Source organism: Salminus brasiliensis, chromosome 21 (assembly GCF_030463535.1).
Source record: "Salminus brasiliensis chromosome 21, fSalBra1.hap2, whole genome shotgun sequence".
NCBI classification, from domain to species: domain Eukaryota; kingdom Metazoa; phylum Chordata; class Actinopteri; order Characiformes; family Bryconidae; genus Salminus; species Salminus brasiliensis.
Window position 1 is genome coordinate 25,174,192 of NC_132898.1, and position 24,955 is coordinate 25,199,146.

The 24,955-nt window shown below is 41.7% G+C and overlaps 1 protein-coding gene across 23 annotated transcripts in view; it reads right to left on the minus strand.

Moving 5' to 3' along the window:
• The window catches only part of itpr1b (inositol 1,4,5-trisphosphate receptor, type 1b), a 160,182-nt gene that overhangs the window by 40,224 nt on the left and 95,003 nt on the right, over positions 1 to 24,955 (minus strand). For 17 of the 23 annotated variants that reach the window (XM_072666257.1, XM_072666256.1, XM_072666252.1 and 14 more), the window contains 9 exons: positions 17,488 to 17,671; positions 17,063 to 17,313; positions 15,970 to 16,170; positions 15,489 to 15,599; positions 14,234 to 14,329; positions 12,879 to 13,013; positions 9,214 to 9,321; positions 6,731 to 6,962; positions 3,341 to 3,463 (listed from right to left, as the gene is read on the minus strand). In XM_072666257.1, the coding sequence (XP_072522358.1) occupies positions 3,341 to 3,463; positions 6,731 to 6,962; positions 9,214 to 9,321; positions 12,879 to 13,013; positions 14,234 to 14,329; positions 15,489 to 15,599; positions 15,970 to 16,170; positions 17,063 to 17,313; positions 17,488 to 17,671 (1,441 nt within the window). Of the gene's footprint in view, positions 1 to 3,340; positions 3,464 to 6,696; positions 6,963 to 9,213; positions 9,322 to 12,878; positions 13,014 to 14,233; positions 14,330 to 15,488; positions 15,600 to 15,969; positions 16,171 to 17,062; positions 17,314 to 17,487; positions 17,672 to 24,955 lie in introns of all 23 variants that reach the window. The other 6 variants (XM_072666263.1, XM_072666262.1, XM_072666261.1 and 3 more) reach the window with 2 other exon arrangements.

The following is a 24,955-nucleotide window of genomic DNA, read 5'->3' on the forward strand; positions in this document are numbered from 1 at the left end:
GTATTTTTGCCTCTTGACCCTTTCAGGTTGGAGGCTCTCCTTGCTATCGCCCTGATCTTTAGCTCCCTCCACAGATTCTCAATTGAATTCAAGTCAGGACTCTGGCCAGAACACTTTTGCTGTGTGTTTTGGGTCGTTGTCATGCCAAAATGTCCATTGGTGCCCAAGACCAGGTTTCTCTGCAGACTGCCTGATGTTGTTGTTGAGATTCTTGATGTATTGCTCTTTTTTTCATGGTGCCGTTTACTGTGATTAGGCTCACTGGTCCACTGGCTGAAAAACACTCCCAAATCAAAAGTTCCCACCACCATGGTTGACAGTGCACAGGTGTCACTTTTGGCTTTCGACCACATCCTCTGAGATTTTCCACAGGGTGGAATGTATTATTTTTTTTAATACTTTGCACTGTAGCCACTGGAATTTGAAAACATTTAGATATGGCCTTTTGATCCCTTCATGACTGTGAGCAGCTACAATGCGCAGCCGCAGGTCCTTAGTGAGCTCCTTTGTCTTAGCCATGACTGTCCACAAACCAACTGCAACTGCTGCTGTTTTTCACCTGTTGAATTGATTAAACCTGCTGTTCCCAATGAATCAGGGTAATTAGGATGCTTTACAACAGCTTGGACTATTTGGAACGGTATAGAACTTTGAATGTTCCTTTATACTGTGACGGTTTGCATAGGGTATGAATAATTTTGGACATGCCACTTTTTGTTCAAATGTAAATAAAAGCTGAGAAATAAATAAATAATTATTTAAAAAAAAGAAAAATATATATATGAATCTTAATCTTTACATACTCCACTAAAACCCATATATTTAAATAGTATACACAATAGTATAAAGAGGCAACTTTTGAATACCTCCCCACCCGAAGGTGCATTAAGACTAACAGCAGAATATGGTTTGCTCCGGTTTTATGAGGCTGTAGATTATAGTCGGACTGAAGAAACTAGGACACAGGCTCTATGTTTGTACTTCATTTGCTTGGCAAAGTTGTTGCATGTTTACACACATGGAGAGGTTTACACCAAATTGCCCCTATGAAACACATCTTCAGGAGTGTGTGTATAATGTAAACCCAGTGGCGTGAGAGTTTGGCCAGCCTCTGTTCCTGAGGCTCTCTACGCAAACATGGAAAAATCCACAGACGTTTTCTTTCCGCCGTTTAAAATGTTTTATGAGTTATGGTCGAGCAGTGACCTAGTTTGCATTTTCGCTTAGCCGTCAAATTCCAAAAAATTTGCTGGGTGTGTATGGTGCACGAAGCATGTTTGTCGCTGTTGGTTCCTTCCTTTTATTCAGCCTCTGTGATGGGTGGGGCATGACAATGCAGACCTTTGAACTTCTTTCACACATTAATATAGTGCAAGGCATACTGTAGCAATGAAAGCACAGCAAGATGTTCTTTCTCATATTACTAAAGCCTTAATCAAGAGGCATTCAGCTACACTTTGGCACATACAAAGTTGATTACCTGAAAAATTGTGGCCTGGAAAAAACTCTTAAATAATTACTTTCCTGATTATCTTATCATTTTCTGCTGTCTATAGAACTTCTGACCAGAGTTCTGAGATCATAAGTTCAAAGGGCTCAGTGCTCCAAGGCCAAGAGCCTCCCACCCTGGGAGGAACATCATGTGGTAGGGGAAATCCGAACGAGAAGGTGGGAGTTAGCAATGACCAGATAGAGGGACCTTTAGATACACTTAATAAATATAGATAATAATAGATAACATTGACAGATTGATAGATAGATAACAATAATTTAGGCTGTGTGTATGTTGGCCAGTCAAGAACATTATGAACTAAAAAAAAAAACCCCAAAATTTTTTTTATTTTTCTATTTGCTTTCCTGATTAACTTCTCATTTTTGTTTGTCTATTTCAGGCCTTCATAAAGTAGGGGTGCGGTAGCAAACCCAGTGTGTACAATGTAGAACTTCCTGTTTAATGTAGTTTAGTAGAAGATTCCAGTAGAACATGCCTCTGGTTACTTCACTCACAATGATACTTTTAGAATCTGCATCTTGGCGGCTGTAATAGAACACTGCTTTGAACCAGATAAACAATCCACAGTAAGAGCTAGCCAGGTCATAGTATAGCCTCCGGGGTTAAATTTAGGTAGTGTTTATAACTAAGCCTCCCAAAGTGAGCATAGAAACCCATTTCCCCTCATATACATTCAAAACCCCTTCTTCATTTTGATGGAAAACTAGAAAAACATGAGCTTTTTAGTGTTTGCATCACTTTTGGTTAACATGTCCCACAAATATTAGGTATACATATATAGCATGCACTGTATTAGGTAAGGAAGGTGTTCATTATAGAGGTTAATTGGTCCACAGTGGCGAGACGATTGCTATGTACCACTCGTCAGGGTCTTCGTTCCCCTCCGTCATCGCACACCGAGTGCCTCCTAACGGCATAACAGTGATGCGCCATGGTTAACTGATACCAGCAGGGAACAACGTCTCCAGCACAGAGTAATTGACGTGCCACTGTGGAGCAGTTAATAATAATGATAATAATGAACACCTTCCTCACCTAATATAGCCCATACCAAGACGTCTTGTTAGTGTCATCCAGGCCAAGGGTGGTTATTCCCACTATTAGGTAGGTGGTCAAAATATGACTGTGCGTGTGCGTAAACATGTATATGTGTGTGTGAGTGTGTAACCTGGTCTTTGTTCTTTAGGCTTACTAGTGTTTTTTTGTTTGTGGTAAAACCCTCTGAGGTAAAGTAGGTGTTGTCTTCTCTTTATGACACATCAATGTTTATATCATGGACAAAGAGTGAACTGCTTTTCTTGATGATAAAAGTATTTCTGGGTTATCCAATACTGTGGTCTTCCATGCTCTGAAAGTTCCATTAATGCACATTGTCCAGCTTCAGATCTGGCTTACTCAGGTCTATCTTTCACTCTCTCTCCTTATACTGAGACTGACTCCAAATTTCACATCTAAACTCAACTATTGGTAGTGCTTACATGCATGAACAAATGCAGCCATGAAACAGCTGACCAAAAGTCAACTCAACTTATTGACTATTTATGATACTTGTAGTGCACTGAAAAGGAGGGTTTATGTCTAAAAAGGGCTCCAATTCCTAAATGACAGGAAATGTAAACACTCTTTAAATTATTAACATGTCTTAGCTGAGTGTCTGCATGTGTATCAGTGGCCCCTTACTTTAGATCAACACAAATGGTCCAAAATGACATGGAATAACATCTTGTTACATTATCTGAATCATCAAAATGCACATATAAGAGACAACAAGTGTTCCTGTGACAGTGATGATATATGCCTACACAGCCAAGTGTATGTCAATCTCACCTCCACGGACCCCCTCCAGTGGGTAGAAGAAGGCCACCAGCAGGTTCATGAGCACAGCCAGGTTGAAGGAAATGCTGCTCCAGAAGGACATGTTTCTTGAGCACCAGTACAGAATGGGCTGAGCTACAGTGGGGAGATAAAAGGGAACATCCACACTCACTCACAGGATTCACAGACGCTTATCCAGACATCTTACATGCACACATTCTTACTTACCTGGACTCCTTATGGACTTGATTTAACCATATCAATCTTAGAAAACACACAAACACTCACAAGCAAACTCTTGCAAGACTTATCAACTTCTAATCCAACCTTACAAACCTGTACAGCAAATCATCAAATACATACAGCATGGGCTAAGTATTTCTCAATATCCACAGATCATGCTACGATTACCATAGCACTACAACCATATGCATGCATAAACACAGAATTCTGAACATCAATACAGCAACAGCTTATCATGTAAATACACACATCACATAATGGCTGTAGTATTTAACCCTGAGCAATTAGTTCAGGTGCTTATCTAAGCCATAAATGCTGATTTTCAAACATCCACCACCAGGTCTTTGGGCAAATCTCAGCACTATAATTTCAGAAAACAATGAAATCACGCTGTTTAGATTAGCTGTTTATTTAGCCGATTGTTGTCTTGCCAATTTTTTTCTTTGTTTCACAAAAGTCAGCAGACTTCTTGTGGTTTCCACAGTCTCTTACAGCAGGTGGTAGAGAATTTGAGCCTCAGCATATGGCTGCATACGACTTCAAACCCATTCAAGCTTTTGCTTTGTTTTGCTGATGATCTCCAAATGTGAGCCAGTGCTACTTCAAAGAAATCATTCTCCAAAAACATGCTAACATGGCTAGCAACCAGGTAGCATGCTACGTTATCAGCCTGGCGGCTTAGTGGACACATGCATCAACCCCACAACCTGTGATCTATAACCCATTTTAAATCCAATAAAAATGAGAATTCTTGAAAAAATTAGAATGTTTGGCCTAAAGTGCTCCAGGAGTAAAGTGCAGTAGTATGGCTGATCCTGACCCCGGCTTTCCAAGCCAAGATTTTTTTCCATTCCTGGGTCCACTACGCTGCTGTTGTTGGGTTTTTGAGCAAGACTCTTAACCCTCTTTGCTCCAATGGTGGCTCAGTATTGATCACACAGTTGCCTCTTTTGGATCCTTGAACATGGCCCTTAACTTCTTTGCTCCAGGGGTGCCATAGTATGGCTAAACCTGAGCTCTGACACTGCCCTTCCAAGCTGGGATGTTTTTGGGCAGTGGTGACTCTGTGCTGGGTTATTAATCACAGGGTTGTGGGTTCCGTACCTGTGTACACTACGCCACCACTGTTGGGCACTTGAACAAGACTGTTAACCAAATTATTATGGAAACAAAATCCTGACTGAATTGGTGCTAAAGTCAAAGTGCTAGAGTAGCTATGATTGGGAGCAAGGATGATCTGTTGTGTCAGTCATTAGCTCATCTCTTTAGCCCTCACTCACGTGATGTCCTCTGCTTTTGCAATGCTTAGTTCATTCATGTCACTCTTATCTGCTGTTTTTTTACTGGAGGCAGCCAATGGTCTCCATGGTAACGCTGACGCTGCTTCTGAGGCAACACATGTTCAAAATGTCCTGGGTCTATTTTCAGGAAGCAGAAATACCGCACAAGATCAGAACTGGAGAGGAAAATTAAAAGGTACAGCCAAATAGCCAGGGCATAACATAGTGTTCATCCAATGGATGACACTAGACTGGTTTCCAAGGCAATATCTATAGTTTATGTTCAAAGCTAATCTTAATAACTGTTAGAACCACACCTAGAACCCACTCACTAAAGAATCAACCCATTGACTGACTGACTCCAGTAGTGTCAAACAGTCCACAGTTTTTAAAGTAACAATTTGACATGTTTTCAAACAAAGCAGAAGCTTGAATCATCAATGTGCATCAATTAATCATGCAACATTTTAAAACAAACTGACAAAGCTTGCCACAGATTTGATAATCTATAGATATTTGATAATCTATAGATATATATAATATAGAAAATAATCGTAAACAGAAGAGAGAGACAGAGAAGCTCATTAGAGCTTCATTTAGCACGGTTCACGTCCTATGGACTGTTGACCCCAACCACGGTGCTCTTTCTCTTTCCTGAGAATCTCCCTTGACTTCTGTAGATTTGATCATTTTAATGTTTGGTTGGTTTTGATTTGGAAAAGAGGAACCAACTGAAGGAACTTCAAATACGCAGAAGCCACCGCACTTGTGGTTGGAGCCAACGAACACAGCCTGGGCTCTGAGATTCAGACTGATAATCAAGTGCTGCCTGTCTAGTGAAGAACCCTAACTCACACTGATCGATTTACACACTCTCTCACTGGGGCCAAAGCAAGACCTTTCATGAACCTTCATAATAAGATAAGACTTTTGACTGAAAACAAATTAATGTACCAATACTGTGGATTGGTTCTTAATGGGACGGGCTGACAAGTCTATCAATGTAAAGCACATCTGACACATGACATGTTCTGACACTTTCTCTACTAGCTTTTGAGGCCTAGTAGGGGGTTAAGATGGACACACTGTTGTAAAATAAGATAATTTCAGTGGTTTAATGGTGGTAAAGCAAGTCAAGAAATGTTGAGCTCACTCTTTTCTCTCCTTTTGCTTCTGGTCAGGTTTGAGAATATTACTTGGCTGTTTTTTATCTCAACTCTGGGGTTTGTCTGCTTCATATTTATTCTCTCTTTTCATTTTTTATTCTCATTCTTTTCATTTAAAACCTTCCTTCTCACCACTGCCATCTTTCTTCGCTGGTGGAACAAGAGCCTTGAACCCTTGCCTTTCACTCTCTTGTCTCCTCTCATACATCCCTCCCTCCTGGACATCTGGACCTCTCTGTATTATTCGCTCATTCCTCTAACTCGCCCCCTTTATTTTCTGTGGCTCAATCCTTGTTCAATTCTTTCTTCTCTCCTTCACCATCTAATTGTCTCTCTCATTCTCATCCTCCTTTTCTTGTACTTTACGTTTAGGAAGTACATCAACAGTCACACAGCTCTGTCTTGCAAAGAAGTCTCTTACCCTTCCTTGCTGTCTTTGACTGTAAATAAAAGCATGATCTTACGAGGCTATACACTTAGCATTATTAATACATTCATACAAAATCATCTTACAGCTTTAACTATTTAAGTGTTTACACCCCCTCCCCACTCCCCTGGCTCACAGGAAATAGGGACGAGTCCCCTGTCTCAGCTGCTCAGGTGCTTAGAGAGGGGGCAAATCTGTACTTGAGGGTGACCTGGAGGTTCAGGGAGGGAGAGGGCATGTAAATCACCTTACTTATGACAGAGAGGAAGGGAGAGGGGCCACGCACAGGGCACGGAGTTTGCGTTACCAGTGGCCTCTTGAGTACCTCGCAGTTTCTTCTGCCAGTTCATCTCATTGAAGAGATCCTCAGAGCGCAGGAAGAAGTCGTTGATCTTGCTGCCTTGTTCGTCCCGTTCTGTGGTGTAATACACACGCAGCTTGGACTCCTGAGTGAGGAACTCACAGATGTTGGGCACGGGGAAGACGATCTGCTCCATGGTGCGGTCTAGACGCACAATCTGAGCGACAACCACAAGCCTGTAAGAACTTGTAATTCTTTGAAACACATGAATACCTGATAATATCTGATTTCAGATTTTCTCACTGCCCTTGAAATGTCTTCATTGGTAATCAGTCTGATCTTACACTTATATTAGTCATAATTTCCTTTCATATTTACGTTTTTAGCTTATTATGTATCAAGGTTAGTTTGGTCCTCCTTGAGTTCCCAACTTTCTGGAGTATAAATATGAGGTGACATGCTGGCCATACACCATTAGTCATCCATCAGCACTCAACATCAGAGATTAGACAATGTTGTTGACCTTATGAAACCGCTATAAATCGCTTCATGCCAAAAAGCATCCATCTCCACTAATAGGGCAGTCATTAAAAAGCTTCCAACCTGTAAAGATGTGTGTATTCTCATATGCACAGTGAGAAGGATGGTTCAATGCGCAAAGGTCTGAGTAGAAGTGTCTGGCATATCCTGGGGTAGCATGTCTCCAAAACTACAATTAGATGCTTCCTCTAGTAAAGGACATCTGATGCCTGTACTGTTGTCATAAGACAAACATAAGTGCTAAACGTTTGATTAGGACTGGGTTCAATGGTCAGATGACACAAAAACAAGGTGGAAAAAACAAACAAACAAAACACCTGTTTAATACTGTGTAGGTCTCTGCTCTGATTAGTCAAGGCATGAACTCCATAAGACTGCCATAAGAAGGTGTCCTGTGGTATCTGGCACCTATGCATTAGCAGGAGATCCTAGCAGTAAGTCTTGTAAGCTGTGAGATGGAACCTTCAAGGATCACATCAATGAGGCCTTGGGCGTCTAAGACCCTTTTGCAAGTTCACAGATTGTCCTTCCTTGAAACACTTCTTGGTCTAATGTTTTGGAGATGTTCTGACCCTGTTGTCTAGCAATCACAGTTTGGTTCTTGTCAAGGTGTCTTAGATGCCCATTTTTCTTGCTCCCAATACACCAACTTTAAGAACTGACTGTTCACTTGCTACTTCTTGACAGGGTGCCTTTGGAACCATATGACCAATGGTTTCAACTTTACCCTTTAGTGGCTTTAATGTGTGTGTGTGTGTGTGTTGGTGTGTGGGGGGGGTATTTTCAAGCTGTAAGATTAAGCTAATAAACAATGAAGTCATTCTGCATAACAGGAAGGCTGCTGCACCACATATGAGCATGAGTAGTCTACCATCCGATACTATCTTTTTCCATCTCTTCACTATTAGACCCCTTGGTCAATTGTGTACTATTTTTTGATAGTTTGACAGAATTATATGTGCCTAAAAATTACTAACTATTTCTAAAAGACATGCATTCCATGCTATTTTCAGGAATTTTTAGGCTACTTAAATGTGTCTATATTTGATCTAAAAAGGTAGTTTTGCAACTGGATTGCTTGTAAAGACTATATGGTTAAATAGTACATAAATAGTAAACATGTACATCTGTCTGTAAAATACGCCGATTCTGAGTAATGAATCATAGAATAGCGGCATGTAGAGCCGAACCATGCACTTACCTGATAGTTTAGGGTAATGGTGAGCAGATGTTAATGACTGGCAAAAAGGAGTGATCGTATTTGGGCATGTCAAGGACCACAGTGGGAAGTATGTAGCTGAATTTGAAGATGTAATAAAGCGTACATTCATACGGGTCTGCAGTTCCCTGCAGAGCGTTCTATGACCATATGCTTAGTATGTTTTATCTACTTCCTATCTACACTATGGCCTTTGGTAAATGCAATCCTTTTTGTCAATTTAACATCTACTTTGCAACCCACTTTCCACACATCGAATGAGGCATTTACTGCACTGAACCAACTCTATCAATCTATGAATCCCGTCACACACCCCACAGGTATTTATAGCCTGATCATCCTTGTGTTGTGTAATCGATTTAATTTACTATCACCTTAAACATGCAAGATGACTCATTTTTTTGTCTCTATTCCTTGAACACAAAGGTCCTCTGCTTTTACAATGTTTACTTGAACACGCTATCATAAGAATGCCCTCACATGCAAACAGCAGCATGCAAATGAGTCAAGCCAACACACTATAAACCTAAATGAGACAATAGCATGGCTCAGAACAGCATGTTACAGAGAGTGGCTCAGACCAGTAACACCATTTACCAGCGTGTTTTAATTCGATCATACTGTATAACAGATGGATAAGCAGACACACTGGAACATTAGCCTGAGGAGGACAGATCCAAATGGCCCGCAGAGGCAGGAAAGTACACACCTCAATTTGAGCAGTGTGTTTGGCGTAGAACTCCAGTGCTTCGTCACCCTCTCCGTACGTGCCTGCCGCCTTTAGCATGGCCTGCAGCTCCTTGTTATGTCTGGCCAGCTGTGGGAACATGTGGACAGAGAAGTGAGGTGGTGACACCAAGGGGCCAGCATCCATTCTACTAACTTAAGAGAAATGTCACACTGCACTGATGAATGAGCACACTGCAGCAGGTGCCAAATATGCACACAGAGACACACACACACACACCCTTTGTTGCTCATAAAACATCATCCTCAGCTGACTGAAGTGTGTCAGATGTATCACTGTATAAATACATTCACTGCTCAGAGTGAATTCTTTAATCTGAAGCAGGGAACCGCATGGTTCAACCAAAACACTGCTGGGAAGGTTTCACAAGATCAAACTCACCAAAAATGGCGAAGAAAAAACAAATTCATGAGGTGGAGAACAGAGAGCTTTATGACCCTTCCTCATGTTTCACATTTACATTTTTGAACAGTAATATTAACGCCCCCAGCATTACTGTCACTACCGCAACAGCCTGTGATTTTTGTAATTATTTTATACAATGGTGACATTTTGATGTTTGGAAAAGTGAGTAATTGGGTCATGTATTCCCCTTCTGATCAAGGAGTAGATATATTCAGAGACATTACTATTCATACATTGTTGCAATATTTTATGGAAAAAAATTAAATGTTTACATTATGTATACATATTTAATATTTAATGCATCTTATTCTAGCTGTTAAGTAGAGTTAAGAAATCTATGGTGTTATCTTAAAATTACTGCAACATGTCAACGCATCAATACTATTGAGAAAGTTAATAATTTAATTTAATCATGTGTTCTGATCATGGATTTTTTCAGCATCATTATCGTTCATACCATTATGGCAATATTTGGAACAAATATGGAACAAATAGAAATGTTTACATTATTTATAGGTATTTAAAGTGTGTCTTAATCTAGCTGTTAAGCCGTCAAAAGAAATCTATGACCCAAAGTGTAATTAACGCAACACGTCATTACCAACACAAAACCGCATGTGATAGTAGAAAAAATAGAGGAGGGAAAAGTAAGTGAACCCTTGGACATGGATTTCTGCATAATGCCACTTGACAAAAAATACAAAATATTTATGCTCAGTCTTGGCCATTGTTAAGTCTTTACTGTAAGGCATGTAAACATGGTCTTTACATACTTGAAACAAAACTACTGCTAAAGTTGTAAAGACGGTAAAATGAGCCCCCAAGTAAAGCAAAGCAGAGCACAAGTATATCCTGCACAAAGGACTTATATTGACATTATTATTATAATATTGACATTATTAGGATGAGTGGCTTTGAGTGGCTTTTCCCTTTATCTAAAAATCTAACAGAGGAACGAGTGTCTCTGACCCTAAAGGGAGTAACGAGCAGAGCACTGAACCGGGGCCAGCTAGGCCACTAACGTGTTTAATTCCTAACTGCACCTTACATAACTGATCCGACAGGCTAGCTGGCCTACTTAATTACATGAGCAGGCAGAAAATCTATACCGCTCCTATAGAGCCTCAGAAACAGTAGAGAAGAAGAAAACAGGTCATGACGTAATCAAGACAAAATGACACAAAGGCGTGTATGTGTGAGTGTCACATATATAGAGGGACACAGTGAGATATGAGTGAACAGGTGTGCGTGACAGAAAGGGGGTGTGGGGCAGTATGTGTGTTATTACATTTACTAGTGTGTGAAAATGATCTTATATAAAACTGCATGTATTTGTACCTCCACTCACGAAAGCTTAGAATGAACATGGAGTTCTTGTTTGAGGTCACTTTGTTCGAGGGAAAAACAAATGTGGTCAGAGGAAGCAGACCAAACATCTGCTGCCGGTTACCTAGAACCCACTATATTCCGGGATCTAGAGTGAAGCTCTAACACACTGAGCTACAGGTAGTTAAAAAGAAAGCAAGCAGTAGCAGCTGTAGCATTATCAGTACAGGCGCATGGCCACTGGCTGGCCAATGTTTACTTCCTAGCAGTTGTTATTCATATGACTGACTGACTGACTGACTGACTGACGTTAAGTCAACCAACTGCATCTTTTTTGATGCTAATTCTGTTATGAATGCTAACAGACTTCTGCACTGGCTACAACAGACCACCGAAGTCTTGTCGTCATTCTGTAGTCGGTACCAAGTGATTATGCCCACATTTGGAACTCCGTGTCTAAAAGGGGAAAAATTAATATAGTATTTGAAAACTGCCTGTGTCACACCCTGTGGTAAAATAAAACAATATTCCAAGTTCCATGGACATTTTTCTGTCAATCATAACCAGATCCTCTATATTATGAGGTTGTTAAAGAGTCATGTAAGCTAATGCTACTGCACTCTGAACTGATGTCAGTAGACTGCCTTTAACAACCACACAATCCAGCATGCTTTGCCAGTGTGGTAGTCGAGTGGTATTAGCTGTGTCAGTGTAGGCTAGTGGTATTAATATGTTTAATTTTAATACTTGTGTTTGACCACACTGGTCCATCAAAACTGATCTACCACCTTGGTTAAGTTGGTCATGCTGATAGACCAGTTAAACCATCAAACTCAAGTGAAAACAAATGCTGTTCTGGTGAAGAGCTAAACTGCTCAACCATCTTAACCAGCTTGCTTAACCTTGATGGGGTTTGACCATCAAGGACCAGCTTAGCTAATATGAAACCATCTACCAAGAAAAGCTGGTGTTAAGTTGGTGTTGAGAATTTTCAGCAGGGACATTTTTCTTAGCTTTGACAAGCCCTACAGGTTTACCTGCACTACACTACACTGCTCAACGCGACCAGACTTAAAGTGGATCTCACCTCTTTTAATACATTTGTGGTCATTCTTGAAGAAGGAGGATGAACCACTAAGTGATACGACCGCTATAGTAGCTTTACTTTGGTGTAGGTTACAATCGTGTAACTGAGGTGCAGCAGTGTTAGCTTGCATATAGCAATATAAGTATTACAACTGTTAAACAATATCATAATTCAGAGGATCCACTCCTTTTTGCCATTGAAAATCCAGCTTAAAAATGGAGTGTCATACTGGCATTGCACTGATTACAGACTGATGCACAATTTCAGTGCTCTATTGCAGTGGTCTATTGAATGATGGGAAGAAAAGGAGTCGCATCCTACCCACCCAAAAAGAGCATGGCCAATTATGATTTCTTGGGCTCTTGGCCTTTAATGGCTGTAGCATCAACAGATCTGGATATTCTGATCTCCTGATGATGTTTTACGCTTATTTTTGACCAAAGAATAAAATTCTTAATGTTTTTAAACATAAAGATGACTAAACTTAGAAGTCTGCACCCTGCCCGAGGCCATAGTATTATTACAACAGTATGATCTAGCAGTGTGTGGACCCCATCACAGATGCGAAACCGAAGCCTGATGTTTTCACTTTGTTGGTTCATTGACCAGAAAATCAGCTTTAACTTATAGCATGTTGGGAGCTCTAGTAAGTAGAAGCAGATCTATTTCTTGGCTGCTTTCTTGGGCTTTTAGGAACTATTAACAATACTGTCATACATTTCTACACATGTGAACGGTTATTTAGCCCAGTATGAAGTGTTTTTCAATCTTTGTATGTATGTATGCATGTACATATGCGTGTATTTACCTGATGGGCCAGAATGTAAATGTTGTGTCCGACATTGCGAGGTGAAGCAGCGTGCTCCTCCTCCCCTTCGCCCTCTTCATCAGAATGCTCCACTTCAACCTCTCCCTGCATGTAAGCCTTCTTTATCACCTCCACCTGTATGAAGCAAACACACACACACACACACACACACACACACACACACACACACACTGCATGTATGTTTTTTTGTGCATTTTATATGCATGTGCTTGAACAACAGAACCATCTACAGACAACCCCATGTGTATTGTGCCCACATTTGTGTAGAGGTTGAAGCATGTGTGAAGCTAAGCATGTAGCCACTAAACCTGTATGTTTAACCTAAATGTGTTGGATCCACCCCATGCTTCACAGTTGGCAAGGTGTTATGGTGATTCTACGAGTATCTATGCTGATTGTGGATGAAGAGTTCTTGTTCAGTCCAAAGCATGTGTTTGCGATCATACTTTCATACTTATGACTTTTCTACAAAAATTGCATTTACCTTCTTGACTCAGCTTAGCTCTTATGTAGGTTCATGGCAGTTATATAGGGGTTTTGACTTGCCTGTCTTACCAGCATATGAGCAGTTCTGAACTGCCATTGCTTAATAACTGTCATTGTAAAAAGCTAAATGCTGAAAACTCTTGGTTATTTTCTTGGCCTTTGATTATTTTTGTTTTCAGAATGACTATTGGTCACATTCCTCAGTCTTGATTTGCTAATGCGATATATTGCGTTTGATGTTTGATGATCTACAGAAGTTGTGGTTACTACTTCTCAAACAAAATACAATGACAACATGCGTCACTTGACCGAGGGTGCGCAAACTTTTGCATAAGAATGTAGGGCTTTCTCTGTGCGAGTGCAAGCTTTTACTGCAGCTGAAAAGTAGGCACGCTTGCTGTGACATGTTTCACGGAGTGTGATTTTGAACGTGAACAGGCAACAAGGCAGGCGGCATTCCACAGCTAAGTCAGGTGCCTGCCACAGCACGAGGCAACATTCGTATCAAACCAGCCAATGAAAAGATCAGTTGCCACTCCACCCCACATACAATGAAGATTCTTATCTTGCACTTCACTGTACATCTTAAATCAAGCCTCGTCATCAAGGAAGTGTTACAGTTGAGCATTTAAAAGAGCGATTAGGACATTACTCGCATTTCAGAAGATTTCCTGCAGTCAATACTGTCTTACCACTATGACAAAGCTATCCACAAGGCCTGTCCTGAATTAGAAACAGAGGAAAACCAGAGTGTGCAGCAGAGTATAGCAAAAACTAGGTATTTTTTTCCCCAAGATCAAGCCTTAACTGTTCACCTGCTGGAAGTTATGGTAGACAGATAAACTCACCAGTTCTTTGGGCCTCATGTTATACAAGATCCGCTCTGCATTCTCACTGTCATGGCGACTCTCCATGATGGCCAGGAGTAGCTTGGAGGCATTATTCTGATCAGCAGAGACAGACACATATCCAGAGTTACATTTAAAAATCCTAGAAACTCCCAGAATGCAATGATGTTGGGCTCAAGAACGTAACTTGTCCTGACTAAGATTTTTGGATACTGGTACTAATACAGCTTCTTACACTTATTTCTTTCACAAACACATACACTGCACGGCACACACACTGCATTCCTTAAAAACTTCATATTGTCACTGTCAACCAAAAAAAAAAAACCTGCATCTCTAAAAAGGCCTTCTTAACATTCAATAAAATTAAAATAAAAAGATTTGGTCCATCTGACACAATATAAAGAACGACTGCCAGAATCACATTGTCAAAAAGTGAAAAACCTGAGCTACATATTTTTAAACAACAGTGATATAATGGTAATGAAGGTTTGCTGTGAAAGTAGCCATTACTGCTTGCACACAACTCTGCATGAAAGAATAATCATCACACCTGAAGTATTTTAAAGGCTTATAATTGAGGACAGAGCAGTTCTAACCTGTGCATGTGTGCATGTTTTGTCACTGGCTCTATAGCAGACCGATTAAATCACTCACTCCCCATGCCGGAGAACAGGGTTCAAGCCTGGTGCAAGGCAGCATTGACTCCTCCCAATTTAATTAAGCTACCATCATGATTTGCATTTGAGGTAATGTGATTTACTTTGCTAGTGCAGTCTTTAATGTTGCATTGACTGGCCGGCTCGTATTGCAATGACAATAAAAACACAATTAATCGAGCAGGCCTAAAGAAAGCTACAGAGCAAGATGCTGAGCATATCCACAGACTGCAATGGACTGCAGAACAGAGCTTGAGAAATCTAGCTAGATTAGTCTAGATTTTGGGAACAAATGCATGTGTATTTCTTCACTCATGCCAAGGCTGACCACACAGGTAATGAACGGTATATAACGGTTTGATAGTCTGCACTTAGATCATTCATAAAACGGCTGCATTTTCGTACCCAGCGCAATCCATGATGACCACCTTAGTGACAATATTTCACTTGAGGATTACTGTTGCCAACCCATAATTGCACATGAACTACAAGACATTAGGAGTGACATTCGCCTAAAAGCAGATATACCTAAACCCCAGCCAGCCAGTGTACTATAAGTACAGCAATTACAGGAAAGTGTGTGTATACATTCACACCTTTAGCTCCAGCACGAGGTCCATCCTCTTCTTGCCCAGAGGGTTGATATCATTCAGAATCAGAGCAATGATGATGTCAATGCCGTTGCACTCATGCGTAGCAATGCAGTTCTGAAGAAAAGAGCAGAAGGCTGACTTTGGTGGTTTTGGCATTAGTATGAAAGCACAAATTCACAGAAAGAGCACTCCAGAGGAAAATGGCATCACTAAATGACAAAGCACCACTACATTTACGCAATTGGGAGCGCTGAATGGAAGAAGCATAATGGAAATAATGTGTGTGCTGTCCTAGTTAAGATCTCTTACATGCAAAAAAATGCTTCTTTTTGCACTAGGTCTAAGATATAGGGATTGAACTACAATCCCTATATTTAAGTGTGTACATGTTCATGTGAAACCTTGTTCTCGCATGTTCAAGAATGGGGTTCTACAGTTGAAAGAATAAATTAATGAAAAGAATGTGTGTGTCGGTCCACTCCACCTGGTTCTCATGGCAGGGGCCCTGGCAGTACTCAGTAAGGCTCTCAACAGTCTGGTTGATTAGTGCCACATTCTTTTCGTTAATATAAAGTCCCAGCAGTCCCAAACCTCCTGTTGTGCTGCCGCAGATGCAGTCCAGAAACTGCAGCGTCTCACACACCAGGTTATAATTGTTCTTGTTGTTCTGACAGCGCAGGAAGTTCTGGAGAGAAAGGGGGGGTGCAGAGGCGGAGAACGTATAGTTCATTGGAAAAAAACTTGTCAACAGGACGTGAAGGACGTGCATAGGTATTTACAGAACACATTAGGACACATCGTTCAGAAGGAACTCCCACAGAGTCTAGAGATCATAGAGTCATGGGTTGCTTGTATGTCGTTGCGGTCATGCAAAAACCTTCTCTTTCAATGAGTCAAGTCATATAAAGGGAGTCATTCTGGAGTATTTCTATTGGTCCATTCTTCATCAAATGCATCAAAGATTCACATGTCAAAAACTGAAAACAGCAAAAATTGACATACAAGGTTTCTGTGTGACAGTGACACATTGAAACAATAGCTAAAATGTGTACATTGCTCAACACTGCTCATCCCTCTTCTTTTTAGGAATTACATTCCCCCCCCCAAAAAACATCCCATTCACTGAAACTACAATTATAATTAAATTTATGGTCGCTGGTTCTGGTTTTGGGGAATCCCCTCCTCAGTCTTGTTTTTTTTGTTAAGTTTCCTCTTTTTGAGGAAACAAGGCAATAGCGTATGACTGAAGACTTTCAGCGAGAGGTATGTCTCTTGCACCTCCAGGGAGGTTAGCTGGCACTAAGCTAATGCAGTAAACTCAAAACACAGTAAACAGCAGTGTGGAGCTTTAAAAATTAAGCTAACTTTCTCCTCTTGTGAGAGACCCTAGATTACATCCCAGAAACAGGCCTATAACTCCCAATCAAGTAAAGGCAAACTAAGTTCTGAAAGGTTTAAGGTCTCAAGGGGAATTCCAAACAGCTTCATATTTAATTAAACATTTAACAAGCCAGTCAAGCTGTTGTGTGTATTGCTTATAATTAGTATTAAGTCTTTTGAGGTTCATAGTTGCTGACCTGCAGTTCTCGGTTGTGGTTTTCGCAGAGCAGCTGCATGAGTCGCAGAATGGGCTGCATGATGGTGATGGTGACGCTCATCTCGTTCTCATCCTGGTTCTTCTCGGCCGTGCTGGTCTGGACCTCTCCCCCGCTCAGGTGCTCGTCTGAGTCCACCTCCCGCCGGTAGGTTGCGAAGGCCTTCTTCGTAACTGTAGAGGCTTCTAGAAGTTGCTCACGCACCTCATCCGTGACTACGGCAACATCCTTCACTGGAGCAGAAGGGATGAGATCAAGACAAGAAAGAAATTAGAGCAAGGAGACGTTGTATTTTGTTCTTAAGGAAACTACATTAATTAAGAACATCTTGACATTTCCCTTTTTTGGACTGATTCACTGGTTTTGGAGGTACAGTCTAGCTGCTTTCTTGAGGGTGCCATCCTGACCTTTCTTTTTGGTGGGTGCCTCTTTGTCATTAGTGTCCTCATCTTTGCGCTTGCTGCCCAGGTCACTGGTGTTGACAGTCACAGTGGCTTTGATCTCCTGCTGGGCCAGTTTCATCCGCTCGTAAAACACCTTGAAGAACTTCTCTGACTTATTGTCTCGTGTCAGCCGGATAAAGAACGATCTCTAAAGGAAGAAACAGGAAACACAACAGGAAATGAGAGCATGGATGAGTCTGTTGGACACTTTGTGAGCAGACATGGTACTGATCTCATACCCAGCAAAGCTACCATGCCAGAATGAATAAAACATGGATATCTGATTCAGACAAACCTGATTTAATTCTACAACAAACATCAGACATAGGCCCTTAATATGACTAACATACTCAAACACCCAATAAATGTCAATAAAGGTAGCTAGCTACTCTTTGTTGTTACTCTTACCATATGCAGCCTAATGTTATCACTTGATCTACTTTGTTTCAGATCATATTATGTCTGACGTTTCAGAAGTCTGACCATGGTTCTTTTAGATGGCCTTACATTGTCTGCATTTTTAACTCCTTCGATTTCCAGGCCTTTAAGACCTTAAGACGTATTACTTAATAACTACATGGCAAGCAAAGGATACTGATTAAGCTAATCTTAAGATCTAGAAGTGAGGAATGGAAGCCTAGACCTGGTAGTAGCTCCTGGCTAGATCTAGACTGATATAAACCAGTCTTCAAGGTTTTAGTACTGTATCTACTGGAAAAGAAACCATGATATCTGTCTCTTAATCTTGACAGAGATTTCCCTTTGGCTCAGAAATGTAGACCTGGATATCGGCAGCACTCTAGGGGTTGACAGAAGTCTGATCTACTGCTACTTTTAGATGGTGTTTAGATTAAAAACAGCTTAGTGTCCTTATTTTTAACCCTTTCCATTCCCAGGCTTATTGGAACTTAAAACCTATTATTTATTAACTACAAGGCAAACAATACACATGGATTGAGTTTATCTAGGAAGCCTGGAGCTGCTTAGCAACTTATGAAGCTCTTCTCGAGCTCAATCAGAGCAGGGGAACCACCAAACTGTGCTGAGCTGCGGCTCTCTCTGATGGAATTCCCCTGAAAACCAAACAGTGCACCTAAACTCTGCCGCAATCCACCTGAAACAAAGTGAAAGCAGCTAAAGCAGCAAGTGGGACTGTAAGCGTGGCGGGATGGATTCTGAGTTCCAGCTAACGGCCTGTCTCTTTAAAGACCCACAGCGGTGTGTCATGGCGCAGCCATGCAGCCGAGCTCTGTTCTCACGTCCCTCCCTTGGTGTTTACTGCCAGCCAGGCTCACACCACTGTCGTTACATAACACACACACACACACACACACACACACACGGAAATAACCTGGAGTGCCTCCCTGAGCTCACCTGATTTAACACCATCTGCCCCTCAGCGGTGTTGTGGTCATAGTTACCACACACACACACACACACACACACACACACACACACACACACACACAAAGATAGAAAGGAGAGCGAGTCCAGGCTAACATAAAGAGCATTTTAGCAAAAAGTAGGTCTCCTCAACTCTTTAAAAATTAAAATAAAGACACCACAGAGACACATAAAAGTAAATGAAGCACTTTATGGTTGGCTGAATGTAGAGAGGCGGGGACAAAGAGAGAGAGAGAGAGAAAGAGAGGGAGAAAGAGAGAGGTGGCAGCTCAGGGTAGATGGTTATGTGGTGGTGTTTTTTTTTTTTATTTCTTCTTCTTCTTCTCTGGTATATCCTGTCCTACTTTCCTCCTTTTCAATTTTTTCCTCTCCTCAACAATCCCTCCTTACATAACCACTATAATCAGCTGAGTAGCTGAGGGGACAAAGTGCAGAGAGAGAGAGAGGGACACACACAGAGAGCGCGAGAGAGAGAGAGAGATAGAGCAAGAGAGAGACTCTCGCGCACGCTCTGGGCCAGGAAAAAGGAGGGAAAAAAGGCGTAGGAAAATCCTGCCCTACTTTTACGAGCCAAACAGGCACGAAACGAGTGCGTGGTGTGTCAGAGCAGGGAGGGGAGGGTGAGAGGTGGGAGGCAGAGTTATCGCCCGGATTCTAGGGCAGTTTTGAAAGCCTGTTACATAACCAGCCTTCTTTTCAGGTTAAACTCGCTCACACTCTTCAGCCTCCAGAGAATCCAGCAGACATAGTCAGAGGTGGAGAATACGGCCATGGGTTTAAGAAAGACGGGCCTGTTTCGACTCACCCCTTAACCCAACGTGCACTATGAAACGAACATACAAGTCTCTGTGACCATCTGACCGTGACTGCTTTTCGCTTTCCAAGGAAAGAGAACTCAAGCTCGGCCTTCTACGTGGAACTGGGTGAATAAGCTTTTGGAAAAAGAAGCATCAATGAAGTTAATTCAGCAAGGCATGAAGACAGAGACCGCTTGATCAGATTAGGCTTTGTGTTGTGGATCAACACACGTTGCATAAGACACCACCAGTTTATAACGTTATTGAGTTCCAAGCCGGAGGACTCGTGACCGCATGTGTGTGTGTATGTGTGTGTATGTGTGTGTAAACAACCCTCCATGATGAGCCATGGTCGAAGTCAACTCCTCAGCACCTGACCAGCAAGCAGAAAAATTTTCAAAACAACAGCAAACACTAATTTATCATTTAGATTCTTTAGAATCACTGGAAGTTAATAAAGGCCTGGTAGGGTTGAATAAGGTTGCAGCTCAGTAGCCGCTGCTGTAAGTAGAGCTGATGCTGTCATATAACAGTTATTGCCCAATATCTGCAACATGTGTTAGTTCTCAGGTTTGTTGTTTTCCTTACAGTTTGGTGGAAAACAACCAGTTCAAAGGTCATGTTCTGTCGATAAGCAAATCCCCTCCAGGAGCTTAACTACACCATTTCCTGCACATTTCAAACTCAACTGTTTTGCAAAATCTTACTAAATGGCACAGTATTTTTTATATTTTTACCAGGGATTGTGCATTAAAATGTGCTGAGGTATGGTACTTTACCAGGGGGTGCCAATACGTTTACATATAACTCAACAGTTCTTATTTACACTGTGATTAACGCTGTAATAAGCATCATCACTACCAATTATATCAATAATCAAGTAGTTGATTAATTTACCAAATGATCAAGTAGGTGGTTAAACATATTTGATAATCACAAACTACGCATACAACTTTAAACACTTTAACCTTTACAACACTTCAAAAACACCTTTACTGGGAAAAATAGCCACATGGATAATTGGATGGATGGATGGATGGACGGGTAGATAGATAAATAGATGGAAAAATAAACACATTGATGGACAGATAACATGAATGGATGAATGAATGGATGGAAGGATGAATGATCGGATGGATAACCAGATGGATGGATAAATCGCAAGGATGGATAAGCAGATAGATGGAAGGATGGATGGATGGATAAATAACTACATGGATGGATAGATAACCGGATGGATAAATAAACACATTGATGAACAGATAACAACATGGATAGATGGATTACCGGATGGGTGAATATACTGGATAATAGGATGGAAGGATGGAAGGATGACAAGATTAATGGATGATTAATCGGATGGTAAAGGTAAAGGTAAAGGTGCACGTATTTGTCACTGTACAGCGAAATGTGTCTTCCGCATTTAACCCATCTGGTAGTGAACACACACTCACACACACACATGTGTTAGGGGCAGTGAGTACACACACACACCCAGAGCGGTGGGCAGCCAACTCCAGCGCCCGGGGAGCAGAGAGGGTAAAGGGCCTTGCTCAAGGGCCCAACAGTGGCAGCTTGCCGAGCCACTGTTTAACCGCCTACTTGATCATTTGGTAAATTAATCAACTACTTGATTATTGATATAATTGGTAGTGATGATGCTTATTACAGCGGGCCCAACAGTGGCAGCTTGCCGAGCCCGGGAATCGAACCCACAACCCTGTTATCGATATCCCGGCGCTCTAATCGCTGAACCACCACAGATAACCAGATGAATGGATGAATGGACGAATGGATGGATAACCGGATAGATGGATGGATGGATGGACAGAGATAAATGGATGGAAAAATAAACACATTGATGGACAAATAACATGGATGGATAGATTACTTGATGGATGAATAATAGAATGGACGGACAGAAGGATGAATGGATAGATGGATGAGATCTATTCATAGTAACATCTTACGACTAGGGGTGCATACAACCATACTTTAGTACACTGTCTCTGTCACACACAAAACTTATATCTCTAAAATGTCAGCTTCAGGTAAATGAAAAGACATTTAACAGTGCATAATTAAATGCATCACAGTCAGCCCAAACACTTAACTACGCTAAACATTGGCAAACATCTCTCTCTATATACACACACATGAGTGCACACACACCTGGACTTTCTGACCACATTGCAGTGATGCTAAAAAAAACGCAGATCTCTCTGGGGTCTCAGTAACTCTCCTAAAATCTTACACCAAGAAGAGCGCAGTGCAAACCCCTGTGTATCTCACATCCTTCCTAGGTCAGACAGACACAGACTCAGCTGTAAACTGTGCTGTCAGAATGACAACAGTTACTTCTGCTCAGGATGTGAATGTGTGTGTGTTGTGTTTATTAAGAGCATCCATGTGTATACATGCACCTATTAAAGGCCTGCTTTATGAGCAAAGGGTCATGTAGAAGCTCTGTAGATCTCTTAATATGGGCTGCAAATGCTCTATTCAAGGAACCAAAGCGCCTTAGAAAATGCACGTCTTGCAGGTTTTCATGGGGCAGTGGTGGCTCAGCGGTTAGAGCGCCGGGATATTGATAACAGGGTTGTGGGTTCGATTCCCGGGCTCGGCAAGCTGCCACTGTTGGGCCCTTGAGCAAGGCCCTTTACCCTCTCTGCTCCCCGGGCGCTGGAGTTGGCTGCCCACCGCTCTGGGTGTGTGTGTGTACTCACTGCCCCTAACACATGTGTGTGTGTGAGTGTGTGTTCACTACCAGATGGGTTAAATGCGGAGGACACATTTCGCTGTACAGTGTACACTGTACAGTGACAAATACGTGCACCTTTACTTTACTTTACTAAATGGTTTAGCTCATTTCCCACAATCCCCAGCCTGTCACCACCTGTCTGTGGAGATGTCGTTCATCTGTCCATTTGTCTATCTGTCTAATCCTATGGACTGTCCCACTACACTATAGCCCAACTTAAGGCATTGGGGTCATTTATATAGGAAGGCTAATTTTGCTATTAATATTGCTTATTGCTAAAAATAATTGAAAGCATGATTAGCATTATGCTAACTAGGTCAAGCCAACTTTTCCCCAACCATCATCAATAGCCACTTCAGCAGTTTCGAGTGAACTGAGCCTGGAATCAGAAGGTAAATGGAAATATTTCATAAGAAGGCTAAATTTGCTAGCAATGCTTGCATATTACTAAAAATAAAGGAAAGCCAGGGCAGGGCAGGACTATCATTATGCTAATGAGGTCACGCTAACTGGTTCCAACATTCATCGTTAGACACGCCAGCAGTTCTGAGTGAACTATTCCAGCCGCGGAGCAGCTGGACCGGTCCGGAAGTGTACCGTCATGGGAAGATGGGAGTGGGTGTTATCCTAAAAAAACAGCCTGCATATGCCGAAAACCAGGTCAAGTAGCGATGGCCTCCTCTATCGCTCTCTCTACATCTCTCCTCACTGTCTCTGTCTATCTCTCTCTGATGCGCTCGCCCCACCCTGACTATATCTCCGTCTGTGATGCACTCACTCGCTCTCCCTCTCTCTCTCATCCTGGCTCCTGGCATCAACAAGGGGATGTTACATAAGATCTATTTATAAGCACTCGGCTCGCCTGCCTGGCTTACAGCGGCACCGAACTAGCAGCCGCCGCTCCGTCAGCCCCGTAACCACGGGAACCTGCCTGCCGAGCCGAAGCGAGGGACGCTGGTGGAGTGGGCGGATATGCGGAGTGTCCTTCGCACTGTAACTACAGCCTGAACATGAATACATCTGTCATCCTAACACAGCCGAAGAGCAAGCTGGTGTTCGGATCAGTCTTAGAACACATAAAATGCCCACCAGAAATTCTCCCACACAGACACACACACACTCACTCATATCATGCTCTACCGAAGCAGCTGAGGACCACACACACTGACACACACCTCATAGATTATGTCTACTGGTGTTATCTTACCAAGGAATCCGTGGAACAGACTGAATGGCTTTTACTCCTCAGTACTCAGCAGATACTTGCAGTTACCATGTGTCCATTTGAAACAGCTTAACAACACTCTTAGAAATAAATGTGCTTCCAAAGATCCTAGATAGAAGAACCACTTCTGGTTCCATAAGAAAGCATTTATGTAAAAGACATGGGAGTGAAGAAAATGGTTCTATGGCATGACTTTGAACCATTTGTAGCACGTTTATATGTATAGTTTAGCGGGGAAAGAGAAGGTATGCTGGAGAAGTGATGGCTGGACTGAACTGCAGTTGCACACTGTAGCCCTGAAAAAGGTTATGTAGTTGATTATTTTGGTGGACAGTTTTTTTGCCTTCAGAAAGACATGATGGTCTGCACTTGGATGGGATGGAAGCTGATGTTTACTCAACAGATCCAGAAGTCTTCCAACAGCTTTAAATAACCAACATCTGTGCATGGAGGAAAACATCCTAAAACACTGATTTTAATTTGTCCATGTGTTAGTCCTGACCAAACAGTTCCAGCAAGACGTACACTAATTGTCCAAATGTTTGTGGACACCCATTCTGATGAATGCATTCAGCTACTTTAAGTTGCACACTTTGCTGACTCAAACGCGCACACACACACACACACACACACACACACACACACACACACACCCCTAGTCCATGCAGATACATACTGCCAATAGACTTGAACTCTCTAGAGGAGATAAACATGAACCTAATGTCAGGTGAAGGCTAGAGGGATATAAAACATTGAGCTGTGGAGCAGTGGAGCAGTGTTCCCTGGAATGATGATTGGTGCTCTGCTCAATACGCTTGGGATGAGCTGGGGAGTTGGGGATGAGGCAGGGTGGTGATTACAAAACATTCAGACCTCACTAATACTTGTTACACAATGCTCCAAACTAGTAAAACAGTAGAGACAGATACTCTTTTGGACAGTAGAGACAGATACTCTTTTTCGATACACTTGATTTAAGAAAAAACAATACTATATAATACGTAATACTTTTGTCCATATAGTGTAGAATGTAATAGTACTTAAGTAGCAGCTGTTATTCACTTAACTTATATTTCATTATTTAAAGCATCGATATGTAATATGTAATTTATACCTTTAAAACAGGTCATGTTGATGCCCTACGTCATTCCCATTCCAGGCTGGAATGCTGCTACTGCACCATGGAACTTCAGTGGTGCTGCTCAGAGTCATAGTGTGATTTGTATTAACAGCAGTGGAGTAAAA